The following is a 27,676-nucleotide window of genomic DNA, read 5'->3' as shown; positions in this document are numbered from 1 at the left end:
ATGATTACATAACCTCTTGACTAGAATCAAATAATATATTGTACATTTTCAGTTAATTTTTGGTCCTGTATCCAAATAAGTGTTAAAGTTTAAAATGCACTTGAGAAGTAACACAGTAGGGATGTGCAAAGCTCAGCTTATTCTTCATGTTAGGTGCTGTGCAAGTCTTGTTTGTAGGGGTGTGTGAATTATCAGGACTTTAATGTTCCAGTTACCTTTTTTAACAGGTCAGTGGGCTCACTGTGTTTCGGTACAGAGGCAAATCAGGGACACCTCTTTACTGACAAAACACAGCTATCCTAAATGAGTCCTCCTGAAATTAAGCACTCAGTCACTGGGTGTCTCGCTCAGACTGAGCTGGACTGAACACATGGCAGCAAATCAAGGCAGATACCCTTGCAGACTCCCTGTAAAAGCTGACTTGGTGCCATGTACAGCCTGGAATTACAGGGCAGCCCTGGCTGTTGCCTGTGGCTCCACTGGAGTGGTTTTTATAGCACTCAGGATTTTCTGGAGAGTGGAGGAGTTCTGGTTGTGCCCCTGCTTTTCTGGGAGGTACAGGGAGGACATGTCAGGCTTTCCAACTGTTACAAAAACCCCAAGATAATCCAACCAGATGAAATGTGAATTATAATTCTCCCATTCTGTCAGGGGTGTAGTTGAATATCAGGTACTGGTAAGTGTTGCTTATGAGTCACAGTTCACCTGTGTCCTCCCATACACCAAAAATAAAGCATCATCCACTTCTTTGTTGACTGCTACACCACTGCCACTCTTTGGGAGAATTCTGTGTAGTGGGATTTAAAGATGGGTTGAATTAAAAGTGGACAAATTATCATTTTATGTTTCTTGTAGCAATTTTACAGGAAATATGAAGGTATAAGAAAATACTGACACTTGTTCCTCTGTCTCAGCAGCATCTCACATTCTCACAGAGCAGAGTACTGATTCTGCAGCTAAACTGCTCAGGAAAGCTTTGTCTTTTCCTCTTTCCTGGTCCCAAGTCAGCTCACTTTCCCTCTGCTCCCCTCCCACTCTCCTTGGTTTGGAGGAGTTTGTGCCATTGATGTCTTGCTGTGGAGTCCTATTAGCATCAGAAATTTATCTTCATGAATTTCCCTGTAGACGGTACCCTGACAATTTCAGTTGGCTTTAAATTGTTGTCACTGTCTCTGCTTCATCATCCACAAGTAATGATGTTGATAATGAAAATGTTATGCTATAATTTACAAGTTTTTAGCCCCTCTGTTATCTATGAGGAGATGATAAGTAGATAGCAGAATATCAAAGTCTCATTTTGCTCCACATATATTCTCCCAAGTACTGAAACAAGGCAGATACAGGCTTTTAAAGCTAGATTTAACAAGATATTTAGATACCTATCACAACAGATTAGCAGCCAGTATGATCTTTCAAATGGGTTTATGCAAGGTATGCGCTGAACTTCCATTTTAAGTGCAATGAAATTCTAGAATTCTAGAATCTGAAGACTTGGAATTTGTGCTGATGTGAGATAGACAGGATCCTGCACATTACAGAGCTCTGTGTCACCATTCCTCTCTCAGCTCCAGCATCTTAAAGCAGCTCAGGAGCTGCAGGATGGAAGTGGATGGAGTCCATGGAGCGATTTCTCGGGCAGCACCAGGAGCGAGTCTGGGCAGGAGGTGCCTCTTTTACCCTCGTGCAGAAGGAGCAGACTCTTACAAGGGCCTCTTTTTCAGCACCTGCTTTATTTTACTTTCTCTGTGAGCTTCAGCCTAGCTGGGCACGGCCAGGGAGGTGCAGGAGGAGCATCCCTGTGCCTGTGGCTCTCTCTCCAGCTCTGAGCCCCGCTGGATGGCAGCAGCTCCCCTTGGAGCGCATCCCCACATCTGGCTTTCCATGGGATTTTCTCCCTGCTTAATCTTTTATTTGCCTCTGTGTATCCAGGAGAGGCACAGCTCGGTCTTTAGTTTGCTGGGTGTCCAAGAGCTGTGCTGCTGTGCAGATTTTCCAGGAGCAGGGAGAAGGGGACATGTCCCTGCTGTGGGTTGTGCTGCAGAAGGACCAGCCCAACCCAACCCTCTGCTTGGCAGGCTGATCTTGGCCTGGGAAGGGAAATGAAATTGAGCCTGAGCATTTCCTTTCCAATTTTTATTAGCCTGTATCAATAGCAATTAAAACAGGCAGGTATTTACTGCCTGATAGTGCTGACAAATAATTTAATTTTGCGCTGCTTAAAAAATGATCCTCATCTTAGCTGGGTTTGTAATTAGGTTTGACCTTGAGCAGTCCCACAATCCTCATGTTAGTATCCTGCCATATCTGAATTTCTGAGTCTATTTAAAATGTAAATTATGTTTCTTAAAATTTGTAACAGCATCTTGTATAGCATCAAGATGTGTAGCATTTATAAACGTACATAATAACTAAATGTTTCATAACAAAATGTCATGATTTTATGCTTAGTGCTTGGACCTGCAATACTTTATATGTGTGCCAGTATTTAAATGAGATCTAGCTCAACTCCAAGGCTAACAATTTATTAGGATGAAAGTGTGGGCAGTTCACCTCAGTGTCACTGCTGTATTTTTTAGCTATTTGTGTGCAGACTCTGTACTGTAACAGAAAAGAGATTTGTGCAGTTAAGGCTCTCTCTTCTACATGATAAAAATCTCACAAAAGTTAAAATTCAAATGTTAGTAACATTTTGGGTATCTAGGTAGAGCCTCAACTTCAATCAACCAAATGGAGCCTTTTAATTTTTAGCATCTGGTCTCTTGCAAATAAATGTTGAGAGTCAATGCATTTTTTAAAGTTGTTCTTGGCTAATTAGTAAATACTGTAGCTGACAGCAAGATATATTTTAACAAGTATCAACTTAGAACTCTGGGGGTGGTTCAAAGTTTAAGAGAAAATACTTGTGTTTACTAGGGTGTGAATATGGCATTAAGTGGTTGCAATAAGGATGGTGGTGTTTGTTGCAAGCAGGAAATATGAGATCAGAACAGATTATTTCCCTAGAACAGCAGGGCTATAAATGTTGAATTATTAACAGTAAATCCACAGTATTTCCTTTTGGATATGTAGAAGAGACTTAATCCCAGCCACAGGTCTTTATGATGGTTTTAGGCAAGAGTATGGAGACAATGAAGTGAGGAAAATTGCTATATGGAAAAAAAAAAATGCAGGCTTGGAGGTGGTACAGGTTAGACCTCTGTTACAGCCCTTAATCTTGGAATGAAACAAGATTTTGGCAACTTGTTCACCTCCTTCTGAACTTGCTTGCAGATACAGTGACACAAAACTCTTTCAAACTTATCAACACCAGCACTGGCTGAATGTATTATCTGATGCTGCACTATGGAAATTGGGGCTCTTTGATTTACATGACTCTCCCAGCTGTTGGATTTATCTGGTTGGCTTAAAAGCCTAAAGGAAAAATTGCTTTGAAGGAGAATTTTTTAAAAATAAAGAGGTTCCCTTAGTTAGGGTTAATTGTGCCATCCAGGGAAGATATTTCATTAGCATTATTAATCTAGGTCTGTGCCTGGCCCTGTGGGAGAGTGCTGTGTATGCTCCAGGTGACAGAAGATGGAATATCCATGGAGAGGACAGAACAGCTCTAGCTGGCAGACACATAAAATAATTCAAATGAAACTGGGGAGTTTTAGGGGAGTTTGGAAGTTTTAAGGGCACAGCTTAGAAGTGTATTGGGATCTGGTCCTGTACATTCATTATGAAATGGTGCAGTGTAATCAAGAGATGATTTATGCAGTGGTAACAGTGGTGTAGACAGGCTGCTGTTAAGTTTATCCTGATGCTGGTGTCTTGTTCCAAATATTGGGATTGGCTACAGTTGATAAGAACAATACTTGGTTTCTGTCCTAAGGAAGTTATTTCTTCTCTTTAGTTGGTTCCATTTCAATTTGCTCTTGTTTATTCTGATATTTGTCAATCCAACAGTCCAGCATGTTGTGAATTGATTAGGAAATGCTTCAGAGTAAATGGAACTGGGACAGCTGCAGAGAACAGGAGATTGCTGTGGTTTGCTGAGTTTAGTGAGACTCTATTTCACAGTGCTTTCCTAATGGGGAACCATGTGTGCACCTTGAATTTCAAACACTTCTTAGCCCTGAAGGACTGAAAGTTCTAAAGGAGCAGGACAGATGTTATTTTAAAGTGACTCCCCAATTATTTTTGAGTGCTGGACCAGCAGAGGTTTTTGTCAGTGCAGACCATGCCCCAAACACTGGGGTCTGTCCCTCCCAGCACAACTTGTGCTGTTCTCAGGTGTGAGCATCCAACTCACCAGCTTGGGTTCCATTAAATTTTGATTTTTAGATATCAACCCTTTGAGATATCATGAATCAGATATCATTCACTGGATTAAATACCATTTATTAGATATCATCCTCAAATGCTGAACAGGAAAAGGTCATTGCTTTCAGTGCTCCCTTAAGAGTCTTCTGAAAATCCCACCTGGAAAGTCTCTTATTAGTCACATTTGTTACATGAACAATGTTATTCCTCATCCTCAAATTACAGGGAAACACCAATAGTAGCTCACCTTTAATTTTTTTAATGTTCTTTTGTGTTCAGTGACAAAGTTATAAAATATGTTTAGCAGGATCCCATAAATAATTGCAAGCTGAGAACAGAATGATGGAAAGCAACTAGTTCACGAGATCATAGAACTGCAATGCTTTGTACTGCCAGGAAGGACTTACACCAGGTTGCTTGCAGAGTTGCTCTTTTGAACCTTCTTGAAACCTGGAAGGTGTTTAATTTGAGAACTTTCATGGATTTCTTTATATAATAGTTCTAAGAAGCCTTGCCCCCAGTGACCTAATTATGTCACCTGCATGCTGCACAACCTTGTACTCAAGCAAGACTGCCACGGGCATGTGAGATTTGTACTAATTTTTTTTTTTAAATGGGACTTCATCTTTTCTTCCCCCTCTCCCAGTACAAGCTGCTGACTTCAACATTTTACCTTAGGTTGGATGCTCCACTGTTGTTTTTTTGTTTTGTTTTGTTTTTCTTTGGGTTTTGTTTATGTTTTTGCTGTGTGTGTTTTTAGGTTTTTTTTTCTTCCTTTTTTTTTTTTTTTTTTTTTTTTTTTCCCAAAAGGCCAAGGATGCAATGATAGAACTAATTTGTATTTTTAATCTGTACCTTGTAATTAGAGCTAGGAGGGGCTGGAGGGAGATGCCAAGCGAGTAAGCGCTTTTCCTTTAAAAGCTCTCCGGGCACATAACCGAGTTCTGGGAGAGCTTTAAAGGAAAGCACTAATGAAATTCCTGCAGAAAAGGAAAAATAAGCCAACAAAATTAAGACTTAAGCATGCTATTTTTATTCAGGACTGGGGTTAAAAAAGACTCAGTACCCCCTGGGTTCACTCTCAGATAAAACATTTGAATCACTAATTATTTTATTCTTTTTGTGTGGATGAGTTTCTGCCCCATTGATTTCCTCAGTACTGAGATTTTTAGGTGATTGAAGATGATGTTGATGTTACTTGGAGGTTTTGCATCATTTTACCTCAGCTTTGTTCGAAAATCAGGTTGTTTTTACTGTGAGATTACTGTGTAATTTTCATGAAGCTTTGTTTTTCTAGAGGGCAAAGCTCCAAAGCACAACCCCAAACTTATTTAAATCTTGGAAATTGAAGAGCTTTGGAATTTAGGTGCCTGGATCTCCTGAAGGTTTAAGGATACCACACCTTTCACCCAAGCAGAGCAATGAGTTAGAATCAAAACACAGTCATGGTCACCCAGGTTTATAACCTCCAGGAAGGTGATGGTGGTGAGAAGGGGTCTCACCCCTGGCAGAGCAGGTCTCTTGTGAAGCTGAAATAGGGGTTCACCATCCTTTTGGGCAGGATTCTGCAGTTTTAAGCCAGTAGATCTCCAAAGGTAGAGCAGCACAGAGCTTTGTGCGTGGATCTGCTGATAGGATTGCTGTAGCACAGAGGATTCTTTGTTTCTAGGAAACTCATATGCAAAAATTTCGTTATATGTTCTCTTCTGAGTGCATATGACTCCATTAATACAGTGAACTCCAATGCCTTCCCTCTGCCAGCTGATTCTCCAAGGCCCCCCTGACTTCTGCTCTCAGTGGCTTTTCTCCTTAGTCTGTAACAACCTTTATTTTATAAATACCAGTTTATAGAATCAAAATGATGGCTCTGAACATTGCTGTGGAACAGAAACACTGCAGAGCTAAGCCATGTTGGTCACTGGCACGTTATCCTGTGCATGAGATGGGTGATTTTTGTATTCCATGTGCAAGAAGGAGCATAAGCCTCAGCTTGTGCTGGCATTCCCAAGGACAAATGTTGAACAAGATTTCTTTTGATAAATGAGATACCCAGTTAAAATGAAACTCAAGCCTTTTACTTAAGCAAGACTAACTTTTAGTCTTTCTAAAGAAGAGATATCCAAGTGAATATGCTGGGTTTTAGCTGGCATTGCTTAAACTGGATTATTCCCCCCCTTCCCTCATGAGGGCCATGAATAGTTGCCTTTCCCTCATCTCCTTCTTTTTGTATGGATGTGGAAGACTGTAAAGCAGGTTTTCTCTCCATAATGTTTAGTACCTAACCTCTATCATTTGGGTTTTCCAGGGTGGTTTGAGTTATTTCTTTGTTTTCTGTGGCTTAGTGAAGGCAGCTTTCTCTCCTGTGGTAGCTGGAGGACCTGGCTGAAGATCCAAGTGAAGTATTGTCCATAGCCTGAAGAAAGAGAAGGACCACTAGCTGTTAGGATTTGTGAACTGAAGGGTAAATTATGGGGACTTTTATATTTCTAAAACTAAATTTTGGAAACAAGGAATAACCCCCATCCATCTAGGGCATTCTCAACTATACCTCTAACTTAAGTTTATTAGTTTTCCAAGTGATGTAAATAAAATTAATGGGCCTGACTTTGTTTATGGGCTGTGTCTCCATGCAGGCACAGCCCTGGTGCAAACACTCCCATCCTGGTGTTGGAAGGCAGCTGTAAACCTCTGTTCCTTATGGCTCCCTTGTAGCTCTGTGCTCTGATGCAGCTCAGCATGCAGATTTTTGAGTAAGGAGAGGCAATAGTTTTCAACATAAACAAGTCCTCTGGGTCACATTAACCTCCTTCAGTCTCTGTGTTAAATAATTAAAATAAACTAGGTAATGCTTAACTATACGTATTTAGAGGCTTACTGGAGGAGCTTATTAGTTCAATATTCTAACACAGTGTCTTAAACCTTCCTGAGCTCCAGGATCCCTTATTAAATATTTAGTGCATATTGCTGAAAAAGTCAAGATTTGCTTTATTTTTTAGAGGAAATGTCTATTCTCAAAACTTGCTCTGCCTTTAAAACACTGGCCATCTCTAAATGCTGCTTTTCTCAGGTTGTCATTTCTTGCCACCAAGGAGTATTTTCCATTTGTACCAACCTTAATAGCGCCCCAAGAATTAATACTTGCAGGAGGCTCTGCAGTGCATCCTTTCTGTATTCTATAGAACCACCTCAAATACCTTTTTAAGCAATTCATTTGACAGCAGCTCCTTTGGATAGAGAGAAGATGTGTGTCAGCTGCTGACTGTGCTTCGGAGACATCAATATTTCTCCTCTCCTGCTTCTAAAACTGTCAAAATGAAATTAGTTAATTGGTGGGTACTTTAGTGTAGTTGCTGTGGGATAGTAATTATTGGTGACAAGAGCTGCTGGATGTGCACTAATACATTACAGCAAAACCTCAAATTTGGAAATATAAGGCATTATCCTGCACTGCTATTATGACTAGTCATTTTGCCATAGTCTGACTTGCTAGAGATTCAAACCAAGTTCAAGGACTTCTTGCCAGGAGAGAGGAGATTTTGCTTTGTGCAGAGCAGAGTTTTATAAGACTTGCCACATAGCTAAGCAACAGCAGCTTAGTGGATTAAAATAGCATCAGTGATATCTCCAGTCTCTGGGGTAATGAGTTCTAAGCAAGGCAAAGACCTCCAGGAAGGGATTTTGTTTCTGTGGAGTCTCTATCAGATGTTAGTGAATAATAAACAAATAACAAATTGTTTCACTGAGTCCATTCTCATTTTGCCTAATTGCCTGTCTTGGTTCAGTGCTTCTGAAGACAGCACACAAACCATGTGGCATTTACCTTTACACCCAGGCCTGATTGCTTGCTGAAAGCAGCACAGGTCCTGTGTTTTCTCTCTTCCTCTAGCCAGAAGCTGATCATTCCCTGCTCCAGGATTGTCTTTCAGTATTTTAACTCATCACTTTCCATGTTGTTGTGTGGTCTGAGGCGCCAGCTGAGAGAAAAGGGTCCCTGCTCACGCTCCATGAGAGCAGCACCTTGCAGTGTGAAGATACCTGAGGAAACCATTTAGAGAATCCTGCAAACAAAGCTGTTCTCCACTCCTAACAGACTCCCCAAATGGTCTGTGTGCCATAAAACATGAACTATCTCATAATCCACCCCTACACAGATGCTTAAAATTACTCAGAAGCTGACAAAGGATAATGGGTTGGACTGGCAGCATGCTGGATCTCTAACACAGAATCTATTCATCCTGGTAATTGCCATCCCCCCTTTATGTGAAACTCACCTGTTCTTTAAGCTGTGAATCATGATCAGTCATAGCTCTGTTCTCATAAGGCTAGGAAGGAGAAATATGAGGTGAGAAACCCTTTTAAAGAGGGTAGTCCCAATTTTGACAAGGTTGTTTCATGCACATGTTTGTTTCTGTACTTGCAGTATTTTCAGGTTTTATGTGATCTAGATTAACAGATTTTTCTTCTCTACTGACCGGATTTTTTTCTGAAATTTGATGGACATGTAAAAAGTTACCTAAAAAAATATTTTTCTATTTTTCAGCTGACAGGAATGTTAGAAGAAATAGAAATCTATTCTTTCTTACCCAACTTCAGTGTTCTTTGAATAACAATATATTACTGAAGTTCCTGATAAAATGTCAACAATCTTAAATAAATGAAAGGAGAAATGAGTTACGATTTTCAAAAGACTGCACCTTTTAATCTTAGAGACCAAAATGCTTTCCTGAAGGAGAAATAATGCTGGGTTTTTTTCTAGACCATTGCAAATAGATGTCAGGTTAGTTGCCAAATAACATGTCTGATTTCATGTCTAATAGTTAGTGGAATTTAATGAGTACAAACTGAAAAGTGGAATAGTTCTCAGTAGGAAGGGAGCTGAGTTCTTCTTTTGACACACCCTGCTGTTCACTCGCTTGTAAAAGATACCCACAGGTGGCAATTCTGTGCTCTCAGTGCCTTGCCTGTGTGAAAGAATAAATGTGAAGCCAGGACACACTGGGAACAAATCCTCCCTGGCTCACAGGCTCAATGGGTTTCAGGAGGAGTGAAAAAGGGCAGCCTTTGTAGCAAAAGGAGGGTGTTGGTGGTCTGAGATTTTACTATTGATAAGTAAGGTACTTGATATTTAAGGTAATTATACCTAAAACTTATGTAGGGAGTGGAATTCATATGAAATTCAGGCCTTCAGGTGCCCCACTGCTGCAGTCAGTTTGGAAGACATACTTGAAACCTCCAAGCTCTTTTCTGGAAATCATTTGCCAGCTGGGTCCATCAGAACACTGTGCACTGGGCTCTGTGGAGAGACAGCAGAGAAACCCTTGGGAGGACTGAAGGGGGTCATGAGAGAGATGATGAAAGACTAATTTACAAAGGCCTGTAGTGACAAGCAAGGGGGGAATGGCTTCAAACTGAAAGAGAGCAGCTTTAGATGGGATATTGGGAAGAAATTCTTGACTGTGTGGTTGCTTGTCCAAAGAAGCTGTGGCTGCCCCATCCCTGGAATTGTCCAAGGCCAGATTGGAGGGGGTTTGGAGCAGCCTGATCTAGAGAATGGAGTCCCTGCCCATGGCAGGCAGGTTGGAACTAGGTGATTTTTTCAGGTCCCTTCTAATCTAAACCTATCTATGATTAGATGATTTTATGATTATCATACTTTTCCTCAGCTATCCCATCCACCAGCAGGGAAGAATGTTTGGCTCAGGGACTCCCATGTGGCCATTCCCTTCCTTGGAGTCATCCTGGTACCTGGGGGAATCACATCTTTGTGACATTTTACTTGTCCAGCTCTTGTCTCTAGGATGTTTTAGAGTTAAGAGCCTCTGAGGAACCAGTGATGCTGAAATTTACTCACTTATTCACAATCCCTGTGAAACTGTGGGTGCTGGCAATGGATGTGGATTCTGGTGCTTCCCTTTTTTTAGGAAACTTGCATGGCAAATTTCCTTCAGGTAAAACTAGTACACTCTAAATGAAGTGTCAGATGTTTTTAATATCTGAAGGTCTGATTCTCTCTGGTGCTGAGCCTTGTAAATATTGGTTTGCATAACTTGGAGTTAGTAACACTCTGTACATGGCCAGGTCAAATTTTGGGCACGTTTACTGTCAGCTCATTGGTCTGGTTTGCTGTGTAGTTTTGAATTGTGATTAAAGACAAATCATGATTTTGCAGCCTCACAGAACATACAGAGTGCTTGGAATAGGATAGAGAGAAACCTGTTTTCTTGTTTGTAAGTGAACTCTTCTGGGGCTTTGTTGCTGAAGCCAGATCCCTTCTCAGCTAAGGCTACTTCCAAAGTGTACATATTTATGATAACCTCAGGCCATCTGCCATCGATTTCAGGATGAATTAAAATATTCTTTCTAGATGTATCCTGCCTTATCACAGCCACTGATTCACAGTGGAATGTATCTTTTACTGTATTTTCTTGTTTTAAACCCACTAAGTTTTTTATACTCATTTTAGAATCTTCTAAGCCCTCCACATTTTCTCTCTCCCTCAACCTTTGCCCAAAAATAAAAGGGAAATTTTACCTTAGATTCTGTGCTGCTATATTTGCATTCTCAGAAGCAGCGTGTTGGAGACTGAAATTAAAATTACTACATATTTCACCTGTAATTTAGGAGTAAAAAGTAAATGACTTTGTAAGAAGTATTTAAACAGAAAGCTTGCAGGCACTTAATCACATACAAAATAACAAAAGACTTTGGAAAAGCCATTTCTATTTCTGCATTGTCTTCTTGAATACCACCATGCCTCTTCCCTAACAATAAAATTTTATAATATTTGTTAAGCAAAACTCATATTTTTATTAAATGCAGAAATGCAGGTATTTTTGCATTACAAGACTCAGACTATTTCATTAAAGAAAAGTCATGGCAGTTCAAGTGGGTGAGTTATTTTCCTTTAAAGTTCTGTTTGCCAAGGTAGAATTAAACTGGGCTAGCCAGAGCTGTCAGTGTGCTGACAATTGAGTTCTCTGCAGGGAAGTGGTAGTGCAGAAATCAGCCTGTTAATTATATTGTTTAATCTCAACTGGTCAGGTTTGCCTGCTCTGAAGGTGGACAGTCACTATAAAGAAAGTCTTGTAATTTCTCATGCTCAAAAGAGGCGCTCACAAATAATTACGAGATGCAATCACATAAGATCAAGAAGCCTCGATGGATTAGTAATGGGATAGAGCTTTTTCCCTCAAGGTTGTTGTTCCTAAGCCAGATCTGCCTGCTGCTGTTGGGAAGTGCCCTCAGACAGGAGCTGGGTTGGCAGTGAGCTGGAGCTTTCAGGGCTGCTGATAAGTACAAATTCACTGAAGAAAAATTGCCGTGGCTGTGGTTTTCTCTCTGGCTGTCTCCTTCCCTCTTATCCAGACAGGAGACAGAATTTCTGCTGTTTTCTTGGCTTGTGCTGACTGAGGGAGATGAATGTGATTGCAGGCAGGTTCCTGCTGCTGGGCAGTGAGGATGCTGCTGGACACGAGTCCTCTGCCCTGGGCACTGGAGGGAGCCCAGCAGCAGGAGGCAGGAGAGCAGCTCCTGTTTAAAGCAGAGACTGCCAGAAGTCCACGTTTAAAGGCTCAAAGAACAGTGTGAGGGAGGCAGTCCAACACCACACAGCATCCTGAGAAGCTTTGAAAATAACAGGAGTTGAGCAGGTGTGAATGGAAGGGAAGTCTTTTTCCATGGGCTATCCCACAAGTGTGCTGTGCGGGGCTGTGGAGCAGCTGGCAGCTCATTCCAGACACTGGCACTAATGCAGCTGTCACTGTCTCCTGCTGCAGGGATTCACTGCACACTAAACTGACCTTTTCCTGCCTTCTCAGCACCTTCCAGCAAGGGGGCTTGCAGAGGAATTATGGAACTGCTGCTGCTCTGTAAGAACAGCTATTGCAAACCATAGCTGCCTCCCAGCCTGTCCCTGCTGAGACATTGAGATGAAAGAAGTATCAAAAAGACACTGAATATAATCTCACAATGTCCATGGATTTTTAAAGTTATCTACTATTCTGACAATTAATATTGCAAAGCAATGTGTGTTTTGAGATCAAGAAAAGCCACCCACACTGGCAGAAACTGTTTTCTAGTGAGTTAAAGTCAAAACAATTTTTAAGGGTAAAAAATCTCTGCATGAACTGTGGGTTGAATTTTATTTTTTTTTTTTTGAGAATATTATCAGAAAAAACTGTTAAAAGTTTTAATTTTTTTTAATATGTTGACTGCTAGAGGAAAACCCAACTGCTTTATTTAGAGTACCATCCTTGTGGAAAGAATGAAACTAATGACAACTGTACCAGGTCACCTTTAACTTCCTCAGACAGGAGATGGTGGAGCATTGCTGTTAAAGTCAATGGCTCTTGGGGGAGCCTAACCAGCACTGCAGAAGGTAATGACATGTCCTCTCCTGCCACCTATGGCTGCTCCATTATCCTTGAAAGCAGCCATGAAATTTGCACAGCTTTAAGAGGAACATCTGCTTCTCTCCCTTGGTTGTTTCCTTCACATCTGCAGCAGCGGTGACAGGGCACGTGCTCTTCTTCATTCACCCTCGCTGCTCTGACCTTTCCTGTGGCTCATTTTTTATGCTCTGTCTCCTTAATGAGTATTCTAATTCATCTCTGCATTTGCTGATAGTCTTATTAGGGCCAAGGGAAAATTCACCAGGTGAGGAAGCCTGTTGTTTTCTGGTAAGGATGAAGCTTTGTCAAATCTGCAAAGCTGCCTGGGATACTTTCAAGGGACAATTTCACTACGTTGTTTCTGCAGCTTGCCCAGTTGTGACAAGTGTTCCTGCTAAAAAGAGCAATCCCTCTCCTCTGTGGTCAATGAAGTAAATCTCCTTTTCAGAATTACATGCATGATTAATTTTTTTCTGGCCAACATCTAGAAAAATATCCAAGTGTCTTCCTGCTATTTAACCATCTAATTGCGGTTGATTTCAAATGGATTTCATTGCTAACATAAAAACCAGTCATTTAAAAGCCCTTGGGAATTTGAGACTTCCCCTTCAATTCTAACTCCTCTGAGCTTCTAATCCAAATATGCTTTGTCAAGTGTCCTGGAGCTAAGCCAGTGTCTGTCTGGTTTCCTACAGGCACAGGGAAATGCTATTATTGCATCTCCTGCATCACAAAATAAATGTGCTCCCTTATTGGGGGGAAAATTTCCATCTCATGGTCAAAAATCCCCTTCCAAATACAATACTCTGCAAGAGCCAAGAGCTCTCTTAGTCCTTTGAGTGATGGCAGTGAGGACTAAATTTGATTTAAGGATCAAACTCTCGGACTTTCTCCCAGAGTTGTGGTCTCTTTCTGTCAAAGCTATGACATGGTGTGGGGGGAGGCTTTTGTTGCTACTCTCCAGTTTGTTCCTGTGGTACATATTACAGGATACAGTGGCTTCTGTGCCATTATGTTTTAACTTTTCACTTCAAGCTGAGTGGCTTAATTAAAATGGAAAATCTACCTAATCATTGTCAAGGACTGTCAATTTTAATAAGAATGGAAGAAGAGCTGGATGCTTGGAAAGGGGTGTGTGGAACAAAAAATATAATGTTTTAACTGACCATTCTTTCATTTCTGAGAAGGGTCTGTCTGTACTGATTCAAGCAAGCAGCTTTTGTGTAGTAATTCATATTTCAAGCCTGGGTGAAATATCTTTATTGTTGCTATATTGCCAAATGAAAAAAAATAAAAATTGTGTAGAACAAGCTGAATACTGACTTCAAAACCAACTTTTTGTTGCATAGAATAATAGGGTTAATAATACAAATGTCATGGAGGAAATAAGGTGAGAGATGAGCACAGTTTGTGTGTTATGGCAGCACCCACTTGTGCATGCCCAGTTACAGAGCAGAGATCTCCACATCTGGCTCTTTGAACTGCACCCTGCTGGGATTTTCTTGGGTTGTAGACTGTGACTGCAATGTTAAAATTTTAGTCTTGCACCTTTATTCTCAGGTAAAGAAGATTAAAAAGTGAAAGTCGAGAGGCTCAAGAGAGCTGCAGAATATTGAAAGGAAAAAGAAGTATTAATGGTGAAGCTTTGACAGAGAGTCGTCAGTATAAGATAGGAAATGTACAGGCCCTGACAGCTTCTGAATTCTGACCTTTAAATTATGGTTCTGTCATTAGCAGTGTAAGTTGGGGTCAGGAGTTTAAATGTGGGCCTATGGGAAACAATTACCAGGTTGATTCTGACTTTATTTCATTGTGATTATGTTTTATTGTGTGTCTGTTACAGTGAGCACAAAGTGTGGACAGTCTGCAGCCGGGTTCTTTTCATGTAAGAAACCCCCCTGTATTTCAACAATGCTGACTAAAAAAGATGTCTGTTGACATTCTGGAAACCTCACTTGTGCTTTGCACTTCTGGATATAGCAGTTAAAACAAGTTCAGTGATCTGTTCAGCCAGGGTAGAGTCTGTACATGCTGAAACCACTTAGAAGTCATCATGCCACTCATAGTTAAAAATGCATTTGTTCAATTTAGTTTTATGACCTGTTATTGCTTAACTGGCAGCTGCATCTTATCCTTGGACTGCTGTGATGCTTCCCTTGTCTATTCCATCAGATAAACCCAAGGCAATCATTACAGCTGGATAAAACTTGGTATTAAATGAGACAAACTTTGAAAATAAGTAATCATTGGTGATCAAGACACAGGGCTTTTCCCAGGGATTAAAGACCAGCTGAGGAGCTGATGGCCTGGTGCATTAACTGATCTGATTGCTTGTAACATTCCTCAGAATTCCATTTGCCTGATTTGCCTATCTCATGGAAACCTCATCCCACTTCAGCAGTGAAATCTATCATTCCAATTCAGTCTTATCTGCAGTTCTGGTTTTTGCAAAATTTTTCTAGTGGCAACAAATGCTGCTCTATGATTTTAATGAACACAGAGCAATTAGTGGAAAGAAGGATTCACTACCAGTCTTTTAAATTAAGAATGTCAAGCAGGATAACCAGTAGAGTTTCATAAACCACACCATTCAATGATAAGAGTTATGTCTGGATATTTCTGGAACAGATTGTTAAATGAGGGTTAATTAATGAATAATTATTTATTTGCCTACCTCTAACTGTCAAATTCAGGCAAAGTACTATTATTCTATAGTCCCATCGAAGTAATTTAGGAGGGAAATATACCTCTACATTATAAAAACAAACCCCAGAAAAGCAGAAGTTCTTCATGCCTTGTGTGAGCTGTTTTGAGCAGTGAAATGGAGCACAGTATACATTTCCTTGCTTGCTCTCCTCAGTTTTACTGATTCTATTTGGACATGAGAATAAAAATTCAATTTTCACTTGAAATTAAGAGAATGCTTTTCCCCAAACATCTACTTTGTTTTCTGGCAGCTTCCATTTACTTAATCTGCAGAGCCTAATGACTTAGAGGACAATTAGTATTTCATATTCTCTAAACAAATATCATTCTTGCCTGATGAGCAACCTTGAACTGGGTTAAAAATACCTTGGGTATTTAGTAGATTACAAATGTTTGCTTTGCACAAGTAAGCCTGAAATGATCATTAGGTATTTCAGGTGATGGAGGAATGCTCAGAAAGGCACAAGGCTTAATCCTCAAAATATATTTTGTTGCATGCATGAGACAGACTTAAAAGGTTTGGTTTTTTAAAATTTCTTAAAGATTATGATACTATTAAATGAACTTCTGTCATACCATAGTTGAGCAGCAATAAGCTGCTCTGAGACAACAAGCACAGCCCTGAGACTGGGTGTGGAGAGCAAATGGCAGTGAGCTCCTGGTGCCTGTGTTAGTGACACCTCGGGCAGGATGGCTTCATTATTGATGTGGATGGGACTGCCTTTCTCACTCTGTGGTCCCAAATATGCTCTTGTTGCTTTCCTGTGGCAAGAACAACCCTGTTTTAAGAAGAAATCAGCTCTCACACTTGAGGAAGAAAATTTAATTTTTTCTTACAAAGTGGTGAGTAGCCATAAGCCTGGCCTGTGTAGATGTGTGTGTACCTGCTTTCTTCAGGCAAGCAGAAATCTCTCCAGGGAACTGGTTTCATTCTCTTTCCCTTTCTCTCATGATAAATTTGTGAAGGAAGGAACAAATGAGAGAAAAATAGTGGTCTGTGTGTAATAGCGAGAGTGAATGTTAATGGGACACCTGGGAAATACTCCTATATTAGAGAGCACAATGTTGCTCATTTGCTACAAGTTATGATTGAAAACCAAATCTTTCCCTTGCATTTTCTCCTCTGCCTCACCTAAAATAGCCCCACAGTAGGAAGCTCCCTGTAGGAAATTATTAACCCTGCTTTATTCTGAGGTGCTTTATGAGGTTTTACACTCTTGAGTTTTTCTGTGCAGTGATGTGTGTGCTTGAGCCAGGATGAATATTTGTGCCCAGCTGAAAGGCAGCAATCCTCATTGATGGACTTCAGCGAGCACCCTGGCAGATATAGGCACTCATGTTTTAATTTGTTTTTGCTTCCAGGTCGCCCTTCATCCACCTTCCCATTTGCAGCAGCTTTTCCCTCCTCCCCCATGCATTTCCAGCACCTTCTCAGCTGTTTTGATTTATTGACCACTCAGATTTAATGCTTCGTTCCTTGGAGAAGTCTCTGTGCTTGTGTCTGATCTAAGGTCACCTGTGCTACTTATTCCAGGGGACTTTAATCTCCATATGGATGTGACCCCTGACACTCACTGCAGAATTCACTGTGTTACATGATTCTCTCCAGCTGTGTCAGCAGGTTCCTCCACCTGCTCTGAAGGGTTATGATTTCATTAACTCTGTGGGTCTCATTATCAGGGTTTGAGGTCACTCACCTATTTTCAAATATAGAGGTACACCTACTGTACCCCTGGTGCTCCTCTCTACTTAGTTGCTTGTTTTGAGAGGTTTCTTTTCACCCCACGTGTCGCTTCTCACCTGAAACAAGTTAAAGTGGTTCAGGGCTGGTTCCCTGATTCCCCTGTTAAAATCTTGGTTGTGATTTTGCACATACCACACTGCTGGTTTCCACAAGGAAAAAAGTCTTGATGAGAACAAAATCTGCAACTTTTTAAGTGGTGAGAAAAACTCCTTGGTTTGAAACCTGCACATTGTGGAAGCTCCAACCTCTCCTCCTGCATCTGAAACGTGGTTGTATCTTTGTTTGCTTTTTTCTTGCAGGTGTTAATGCTAGGAATCATGATACTGAGGTGTATTTGAGGATTGTAGGAGTAATGGTTAGCAAACAGGATTCCTTTTGCCCTTTTTTTGTTTGCTTTTGTTTGATATATTTTGTGTGTGTTACATCTTTGCCTGCTAGCATGGGCAGGTGATTATGGGAAGATATTTCTTGTCTAGTTATTCCTAGAACAGCTGAACTGGGCTTTTGTGGCAGTTCTCGACTATCTCTGAGCACTCCCTTACTGCCCATAAGTGAAAAGGTTGAACTTTAAAAGTGGAACTGGACTGATTTGTATATTCAGAGACAATTTCTGAGAAAGTCTATGTGTGTATACATATATATATTGTATATCCTTGGGGGCGGAGAGCATCTAAGATAGAACCTTGTGACATGAATGTGAAATTAAAAAAAAAATCCAGTGGCTGATGGAATGGTAGTAGAGAATAAGCTCTGCTGATATTCTCAGTCTCTAACATGGTGTGCAGATTTCACTTTCCAAGTGACTTTTAGCATCTTCTCTCGAGAACAGTTGTCATCTTTAGAAATACCCTTTTCCCCTTTTACCCCTCCAAAAACCCTGCTGTGTGAGCTGGATCAGTTCTTGTAAATATGTTTGGCAAAGAATATGAAAAATAGCAAGTGTTATTTCCTCTAATATTTGTGTTTTTCTAACAATATTTGCCTTCTGGTGTGTGCTTCCTATGCTCATGTATTTATAAGCAAAAGCCAGCACGAGATGAAGGCAGATGATGAACTGGCACCAAGCTTTCTTCTCTTCCAAACAGCATCAGTGCTGACTTCTAAACCCATTTGTTTCTCTTAATGTTGTCTTCAATATTTAGTTCCATAGCTGTTCATCCTCCTATTGACATCCATCCTCTTACCCTTTAAATAAATGATGCAGTTGATTTTGTGCAGACCAAGCTTGCTGGTTTTGAGGCTTTCTGAGGAATGCGCTGAGCTGGGCTCATCCTACTCCAGATTTACTGCTCTCCACAGCATAGTAGCTCTCTTCAGATTATGAAACAGAGATAAAAACTCCCTTTAAATTTGTCTTTTCCTTATGTTTCTTAGCCAAGAAATAAGAAAGAAGAGGAGGTTGTTCAGGATTTCTGGTAGAGGCGTGCTGCCTGCATGTACATTGCATTGAGCACTCCCTGGGAGTGATCAGAATTAGTCACAGAGATGAAATGGATGTGGACAGAATTGGTTAGCAGCCTTCTGAAAGCCTCCTTCTTTCTTTGATACGTTCCTTGTGGTTTTGAAGTGCATCACTACCACGTCTGATATTTTATTAACAATAATTGTATTTCCCTCTTTTCTTTTGAGCATTTCAAAGAGTTTTAGAAGTATTAATTGAGTATCTGCCCTCTGACTTCTATGAAGAAAGTGAAAATATGGTCTTGTCAAATATGTTTGTTGAAAAAAGTATTAAGAATAATACAGAGAATATTAAGAATACCACTGAGAATAAACAGTTCAGTAGTGATTATTGAGTCAACTCTACTCACAATTGTGCTGATTTATAATGTCCAAGCCTAATAACTTCCTGGTTTGTGCTTTCTTGTTCTCCAGAGATGTCTGTGTTCTCAAATCCCAGGGGGCTGTCTTAGAGCACCTTCTGGGATGAAAATCCTACAGAAAACAAATAAATGGTCACAGAACGTTCATGTGGCCACTTCCTGAGGTCATTAAGGAGCATTGTAGTCCTGGGCACCCGAGGGCTGTTATCTGTATATATTATTACATATTATCTCGTTATGGAAGGCAGCAGCATTCAGAGCAGGGAGAGTATCCTGGAGGTGGCTTCATTGGGGAGCCCTGTCCCACTGAGTGCCCTGTACTGGGAGACACAGAAAGAGTCCTCAGTCAACCAGAACAGCACTGGTGTTTCTGGGGAAGCAGAGCTGTAAAGGAATTAGGGTATGGATAGCAACACACGTGCCAAACTCCTTCCTGATAAGAGGAAACACAGAGCCACATGGTTTTTAACACCCATCCCCTGTCCTCCACCGTGCCTGGCTGGCCCATGTTCTCCATTTAATATGAGGAAGGTGCTCTGTGACAGAGACCTTTCCGTGGTGGTGTTCCTGATAAAAGGTTTCTCCCTCCAGAGAGTTTTCTTATTTAAAAGGGAAGATGTAACTGAATTTCAGCCCCCAATACTGACAGCCCTGGAGCTGCATATCTGAGTAGGTTTACAGGTGATGAGCTATGAATTTATGGGCTTTTCTCCCCACATCATTTCTCCCTGAAATGGCTTTCCTGATGTGTCCAGCACAGAATTCACTTACTGTGATCTTCACATTTTAGAAACTCTTCAGTCCCTGCTCCTCTAATGACTTGGCTTCCAGAGAATCCATTAATTATAAAATATTTTAAGGTGTTTCTTGAGTATTTCTGTCAGTATAATCTCAGCTGCACGTTAAGTGTACTTTACACCTGAGATGAAGGTTTATTTAGTGCAAGATGAATGTTAAAACATGCAGGAGAGAATTTTTATATTCTTTCTTTTCGCTGCTGTTGGGCACCTGAATGCAGATACAATGGGTTTAAGACAAAGATACAACAGGTTTAAGATGCAGATATGACAGATCTAGGTAAGAATAGACTGAGTTAGGGTTGGTTAAGATTTTCTGTGAGTTTTCTTAAATGTGAAAGCCACTCTTCAAATGAGTGTTTATCCTCCAGATTTCTGAACACTGGCAAAAACAGGACCGAAAGGCACCACGTTAACCCCCAGCATTTGTTCAGCACCTGCTCACAGATGTGTCTGAATATTAAGGAGAAATTCATATGGTGCTCAACAGCATAAAAAGTGTCAGGATGTGTGTGAACAAGCAGGAGGAAATATCGATGTGAGCGTGTAGGAGGGGAAAGACTATTACAAGGGCAATCCAATTAATGCAAATGATGCATGCAGATGGCTGTGGCTTTTTTAGTGCCTCCACTGTTGTACTCCATAAGAACTGTGCATTAGGGATGAGGGAGGGGAGTGTTGCCTTCCCTTGTGTGGCAGTGGTGTTTTCAAACCTGGGTGTCCCATTCCTGCCAGGAGAGGAAGAGGAGACACCTTCCCTTCCCTGCTTGTGGAGCTGCAAACAGGAGAGTGGCAATAAAACACCTCCTAAACCAAGGGCTGCTTCCATCAGGTAACTTAATCTCACCTTCTGCAAACAGCAGTGTGTCTGTTGACTCCTGGCACTCCAGGGCAGTACTATCACTGCTTTAAAAGTCAAACAAGAAAATTGAAAGAGAGCCCCAGGTTTTTGGGGCTGTAAGCTCAGGGTCAGCGTGTTTGATTTCCTTTGGTATTGGTTTAACAGGGCTGTTCACCTAAAGGCAGCAGGATTTGAGCTGGAAAATAGACATTTGCAGCTACATATTGATCCTTGGAGCTGGATCTTGTCCATCTTTATGATGTACCTTCTGGAAAAAGGGTTTCTTCTCTTATCTCAGCATCTGATGTCTGGTGAATGGTGACTTTCATTGAGGACAAGACCTGGCCACTTGGTCTTTCAGATGAGATAAATGGCAAACACAAATATGTGGCCTGAGCAGCTCAAAATTTTTGCTTTTTATTGCTTCCCTTATACAATCTCATTCACAAGAGACAAACCAGACTCTGACCTTGCTCTCCTGAGGTGAACAGAAACTTGGCTGTGGATTCCTGTGACTGCAGGACCACCACAGTGTGCACTGCAGGAAGCCAATGGAAATTTTCTCCTGTTTACTCCAAAGAGTTTTGATTCAGGCTTTAGCACTGATAAACAGATCATGAAATAAATATTAAATTCATTTAATAAATAAATTAACAACCTCTCTTAAGCAACAATCCCATTTTACAAAATCTTTTCTGTCAGAACTTGTGCCACTTTTTCTCCAAGCATTGTCATGTCAGGTATTGTTAGGAGCAATACTTTGGGGTGAAGTGGCAAATTTACTTTCTCTTTTGTGTGTTTGTTTTCTATATTGACTTACAGAGAATCTGCTTTCCCCCTGACTAGTACCTGTTCTCATTTTTTTTCCATGTTTTTATTATATGGGTATTAGGTATGTGGGTGAAAAGTCAGTCTTCCAATAAACTTATTACAGTGGCTCTGTAAGGTACTTTTATGTTATCTTCAGCATTTTGCCAACTTGCTGTAAAATACCTTATGCATTTTTTCTACTGTAGCACATTTTGCTTAAAAGTAGTATAGCTTTGTCCTTGGGGGAAAAAATGAAAAAAAAACCCAAATCTCTCTGTATATATAATTTTTTTAAAAGTTGAGTGCTCAAGTAGAACACTACATTTCCACTCCAAGATTGAATATGCATAGTTTCTTGTCCATTGAGGTTGTTATGAATACAAATTTGGCAAAAAAATTCAGGCAGCCAAGTGTTTTCACAAGTATTTCAGCTGTGCTTGAAATACTTGTGAAACCAAAACATACACAGCAAGGAACAGAGCCAAGCCAACTTTTAAAAAAGTTATAGATATGTATTTAATGCTGTTGTTTTTTAAGAACCCACATAGAAGCCTAAATTGCATTGCTAACTCTTTTTGAAGGTTAATATTTCACACCTAATCAAGTCATAACACTTTCTGCACAAAAATCACAGTGATCTTAATCCCTCAGTAAAATTTCATTTATAAAGGTGTGTCCAATGTTAGTTAGCAGCAAAAACTGTAAAAAAACCAAAAACCCCAGATCATCCAAACAAAAACCTCCAAAAAGGGCAAACACAAAGTGAGAAGGAAGCAGGAAAATTCTCAGGTTTGTCACTTGGAGGACTGTCTGTTCATGGAGAGTTCTCTCCCTTCCCCCTGCATCTCTTTATTCTCTGTGCCTTTGATATCAGCCACACCTACACCAATATCTGCGCTGTCTCCCTTCCCATACTCTGTGCTGCTTTGATGGTGACTATTTTTATTATTCTCAGTGTTGTCTCTCTGTCTCGCTCTCTTGTGAAATAACCCACCCTTCTCTGTAGTGCTGTTAATTTACAAGGTGCTTTACAAACACAGATAAGAGCCATCCAAGGCTCTACTCTAAATAAGACAAGACAGGTGCCAGATGAAGCACTTGAAGGCTGTTCAGGAAAGTGAGGACATGGAAATGACTTATGCAAGGAGCTGAGGGGCTTGTGGAGTTTCTGAGAGGGGGTTTAGGCAGGATGGAGAGGAGGTTTGGCAGTGGAGGAAAATGATCAGCTGCAAGGAACAGCGGAGTGAGACGTGAAGACAAGAGCAAGGAAGAGAAGGGGAAAAATAAACTTGGACAGTGAATCATCAGAAAAGCAAGAGGACACAATATTTATCAGAGGTTTGCTCAGAATGGTCTGGGAGACAGCTGAAGAAATCCATACAGTTTGGGAGTGTTTTTTTTTTCCTTTTGGACAAAACTTGAGTATCCATGACAACTTTTCAGCCTACTTTGTTCTCAGCCTGTCTGTGATGACAAGCACAGCAAGCAGTGCTTACATGTTGATGTGTTAAAAAGTTTCCCTCCTATTAAAGAAGTGTCTCTTATATTAAATATTATCCTATCTATTGTGTCTATTTATGAAGGGAAAGAATGAAATATAAAACCTAATGGATGTCAGGAAGGCAAAGGAAGATGGGTGTGCTCTGTCTTTTTGCCTTCATCATCTAACTGAATACTCCAACCTGCTCTTCACCCTGTGGCTTTGTAAGGTTGAGGGAACATAGACTGAAAAACTGACTTACAAAAACTAATTTTATAAGAAAGAATATTATATAAACTCAGGGAACAAGCCAGATCCTACAAGACGCTTCGCTTCTTTGCATTCCCGGGATTTAAGCTGGCGCTGGGGAGATTCAGTATCTTGTAGGACTGCACAACCTGGCTCCTTCTTGAGGCACTGATGTGTTTTTTCTCTCCACCCCTTACCTGTGGAATGATTAGGGCAGCACCAAGTGAAGCAGGGGACGTGTGAAGTGGTGGCCGTGCACCGGTGCTGCAACAAGAACCGGATCGAGGAGCGATCGCAGACGGTGAAGTGCTCCTGCTTCCCGGGACAGGTGGCCGGCACCACACGGGCTCAGCCCTCCTGCGTGGAAGGTGAGAGCCTCTGCTCGCTCCTGGCTCCTTAAAACTGTTTGAGAAGTTCAGTCTCCTTGGTGCCTGACTTCCCACCGCCTCAAAAAGCATAATCCTTCCTTTTGTTAATTTTGGGAACATCTCTGTGCGTTGATGATAATGAGCCTGTGCATAAATCTTGGTGTAATTAATCCTCTTAATATATGTACTGGTCCATTTCGTGTCTGTGCCAATAAAACTTCTTAATTTTTTCTCACAAGAATTCTCCTCTAAAACTAGTTTGAAAACACCATAAGCCAAGAAATTCATGATTATAATATTAACGCTTCCAGATGTCTTAAGACTTAGTAGCTTGGCTAAAAATTCACTGGATAATAAATGCAAGCCTAAGCCTGGGCATGCAGGTGCTGCTGGGACATCTGGTATGGAGAGTTTTTCTCTAAATCAATATTTCACCGTTTAATGTGCCTATTTTTTGTAGAGGTTGTTGCTCTTGTTACGTTAGTAAATCTACTCCAAGACTTTTTTTTAATCTTAAAGCTACCAAAATCCCTCATTTTCATTAATCCATAAGCAAGATCCTCTTTTCATTCTTTTGCACGTTAAATTGCAACTGGTTTACTTAAACATAAAACAAAAAGCTTCAAAGTCTAATGCTAATCTAATATTCAGAAATATTTAATGTCAGACATAAAACTCTAAATATATGTGAATCTGTTTTTTGAGGGTTTTTTTCCCTATTATGAAGCTGTCAAAATAGATGTTTAAAAAGTAGATTTTTTTAAAAGTTTTTTACATGCCTTGTGTTTTTATGCTTTGTAATTCAGCAATACAGTTAAGTTGAACTGTGCATTTTCTTAGGCGGTTTTCTTGTTACATCAGAAGTATCTTCTGCATTTTTAGGTGACACAACAAATAGCAGAAATACTTTTACATATAACAGATAATAGAAGTCAGGCATTATTTTAAACTCACTTAAAGACTGCAAAGGTGTCACTGTCATTCTATGGCAGAAATACATAAATACTGCAGAAGCTTGATTCAGTCAACAGCTGCTGAAATAATTTAATAGCTGTTGTTTTCTTCAAGTATAGTTACAATTAAGTGAAACAAAATATTGTGAAGGTGGGATTTGGACTTTTAAAGTGGAAGCCTTTGATTCCCCCTCACTCCTTAGGGTAATGCTTTAGCAGGCTTTGCTTATTTTTGCAAGCATTTGTGCTGCAGTGAGCTGCTGCTTTACAGAAACTCTAACTCTCTTTTCTTAGCCTCAGGATTAGCTGTATTTTCTCCCACTCTATACACACCCTTCAGTAGACTCCTACACTGTGAAAGCAAGAAACTGTTCAGGTCTTGAATTTGCATATTACAGACTGATACAGACATTTAGGGTTTTTTTCCAGCACCTTTGTCCTGAATTCAGGACTGTTTAATTTGCTCGGAGTTTAAGGGGAGGGATACACCCAAAGCACAGAGTTACTTGTCCAACTGAAAAAAAAAAAATAATAATTTTATAATGCAATTGGCTTGTAGGTGTTTTTTATTTTCATTGAACTTCAGGCCTTACCCAGCAGTGGTGCTCATTTGCATCAGGGCAGCAATTTTCTCTGCTGGTGGTCACTGGTACCTGGTGTTCCCACCTCGAATCTGCCCAGCACACCTGTGGCTTGCCATTCCTCCTCCCACTCCTCCAGGAAGGATCAAGGTGCCTCCTTCCATCCCACACTCCCTTGTTTTGTCTGTCTCTGTGCCTGTTGGGTGCTGCCATCTCCCCTGGGTGTTTTTCATTCCATCCTTACTGACCTTGTCAGGAATGATCTCTCACCTCTCAGGCAGCACAGTCAGGTTTCACCCATTTCTTGTCCACAACCTGATGTCCACAATCAATCAGTATCAAAGCAAATGATCTGAGACCCAAATGACTGGTGGAAGTTCATACATTTATTTTGTAATGTTACAAGACTGAAAGATTAGTTTACAAAAGCCAAAGCAGTGCTCCAGAAATGTATTTTTTTCATAACGCTCTTCAGTAAGAGTGCAAAACAAAAGTGATTGAATGAACATTTTGGCAATATCCTGATGTCAGCTTGCCTGCTTGACACCCTAATTTAAAGGTTGCAGAAGAACAAATATATCTTGAAATTAAAAGGAGAAAAAAGTGCTTTACAAGAAGTAGAGTCCATTATTTTTGCTCATCTCTTCTGAATGTGTTATCTTTTAAGGCATGCAATTCAATAGTTTGTGCACATAGTAGCATAATGCAGACTAGCTGAATCATTTTAAGCCGTGTTTTATTTTGAAATCCAATAGAGATTATGTAGGATTGTGTAGTGATATATTTCATAATAATTTTATGGGATTTGATGAGTGCCACAAACAGTTCAAATCTGAGAAATGCATGCAGGGGTTTGTGCTGTTGTTAACAGCAGGTTTATAAAGTCATGACTACATTTCTAAAAGTAATAGCCATGGTCTTAAAAGAAATTGGCTTAAGAGTAGAAAATTAATACATTTGCCTAGTTAAAGTGTACAACTATAGCCTTCCAAAACATATTGAAAAAGTGGCAGTGTGACTGCAAGTTGATTTTTAATTGATATTCTAATGTTTTCCAGAGGTTTCCTATTCTTACCTGCAGTATTTATGGACACACCTCATGGGTTTGCATCTCTGTGTAATTCTATTTTCTTACCCAGTGAAGGAAGAAACTGGCATTTCTCTGTCCAGTCTCTCATATGTGTATATGGGTTACACAAGAAGCCTCAGCTTCATTCCCTATTACAGCTGGTACTTGACTGAAGCATGCAAATGAAGGAGACAAGTAATTTTTGTAGTCAGTGGAGATGGAAAGGCACCTCCAGAGGTCAGCTCAGAGTCAGTCTCTGGTGGTGCCTGCCTCTTCACCATTTCAATATGGCATTTATCCTTCTGAGGACTGGTGAAGTGTTTAGCCACTTTTTAACCTCTAACACTCTCCATGTAATTCATGTTAAACCAGTAATTGTTGTTTCTACCTTTTGAAATCAACCAGTTGAACATGGCACAAACAACCTCCCTGCAAAAAAGCAACAGTGATAAAAAAGGTATTGTTTTTCTTTCCTGCTTCTTTTTTTCTAGCTTCCATTGTCCTGCAGAAGTGGTGGTGTCACATGAACCCCTGTCTGGATGGAGAGGACTGTAAAGTACTACCAGACTATTCAGGTTGGTCTTGCAGCAGTGGAAATAAAGTCAAAACCACAAAGGCAAGTATAGAGATCACCTCTATTTAAAGGTGCCAGTCTGCTGATTGCTCTTATTGCATTGTGTCTGTGGGTTTGAGCACCAGTCTTGGCCTTCTCAAAGTTTTGGAAAGCTGTGATTAATGTAGTTGTTCTCAGAGAGGAAATATGAGGTTAGAACTGCCCCTTCACTCTTGCAGTCAAACTGAAAATGGTCCTGATTCAGCCTTCAGTGAGCCAAAGAAACTATTTCATTGTGCTCAGTGCTAGAGGGATAATCATGTTCCAGAACCAATCCTTCAATCTGCAGACTGAGTACAGGGATCCAAGATCTTTCCCTTTATTGTCACATAGAGTTAGATTCCTGTGCTGGACAGCCTTTTACCTTTTGGAAGTACCAGCCTGGCTTGGGAGTTGTTGGGAGCCTGCACTGACACCACTGTGCCACACTGGGCACCGCTGGAAATCAGGTTGGTTCAGAATATTTCTAATTACAGACCACCCTGTAGCTGGCCTGATTTCTTTTCTTTTAAACCAAACCTTTGCTATGTCATCTTATTTATTAATTAATGGACAGAAAATATCATGTTCTCTATCTGCTTGGCAATTTAAAATGAGTTCAGTGCATTGAAGTTCAGCAAACTGCATGTCTAAATACATCATAAAGCAGGAGTCTTTAGCAGGCAATAGCAAGGAGAGACATATGCTCAGCTTTTCCCTTTACAGCCTCTTCTAGCTGGGAAAGAATGTTGTTCATTAGGTTACAGTCTGAGTTAATAAGCAATACTGTCACCAAATGTTGTTTAGTAAAGGCTGTTCTGAGGAGTGAAAACTGCTCTAATTTCTGGATGGGTGAGAGGAAATTGGATGTTTTGGGCAGCTGTGGTGTGATACTGGTGGTCTACAGACATTGCACAGTGGCACCCCTGCACGAGGCAGAGGGGCTGGAACTAGAAGACCTTCAAGAGCCT

At 40.5% G+C, this 27,676-nt stretch overlaps 1 protein-coding gene across 1 annotated transcript in view; it reads left to right on the top strand.

Annotated features, from left to right (window-relative positions):
- Window positions 1-26,756, top strand: part of TAFA4 (TAFA chemokine like family member 4) — a 46,129-nt gene extending 19,373 nt beyond the window's left edge. The window contains exons 4-5 of the mRNA XM_058844587.1: window positions 23,355-23,510; window positions 26,605-26,756. Coding sequence (XP_058700570.1) covers window positions 23,355-23,510; window positions 26,605-26,756 — 308 coding nt within the window. The remainder of the gene's footprint in view (window positions 1-23,354; window positions 23,511-26,604) is intronic.
- The last annotated feature ends 920 nt before the right edge of the window (window positions 26,757-27,676 follow it).

The sequence above is a fragment of the Poecile atricapillus genome, chromosome 9 (genome assembly GCF_030490865.1).
Source record: "Poecile atricapillus isolate bPoeAtr1 chromosome 9, bPoeAtr1.hap1, whole genome shotgun sequence".
NCBI classification, from domain to species: domain Eukaryota; kingdom Metazoa; phylum Chordata; class Aves; order Passeriformes; family Paridae; genus Poecile; species Poecile atricapillus.
This window is presented reverse-complemented; position numbering and strand designations above follow the sequence as displayed.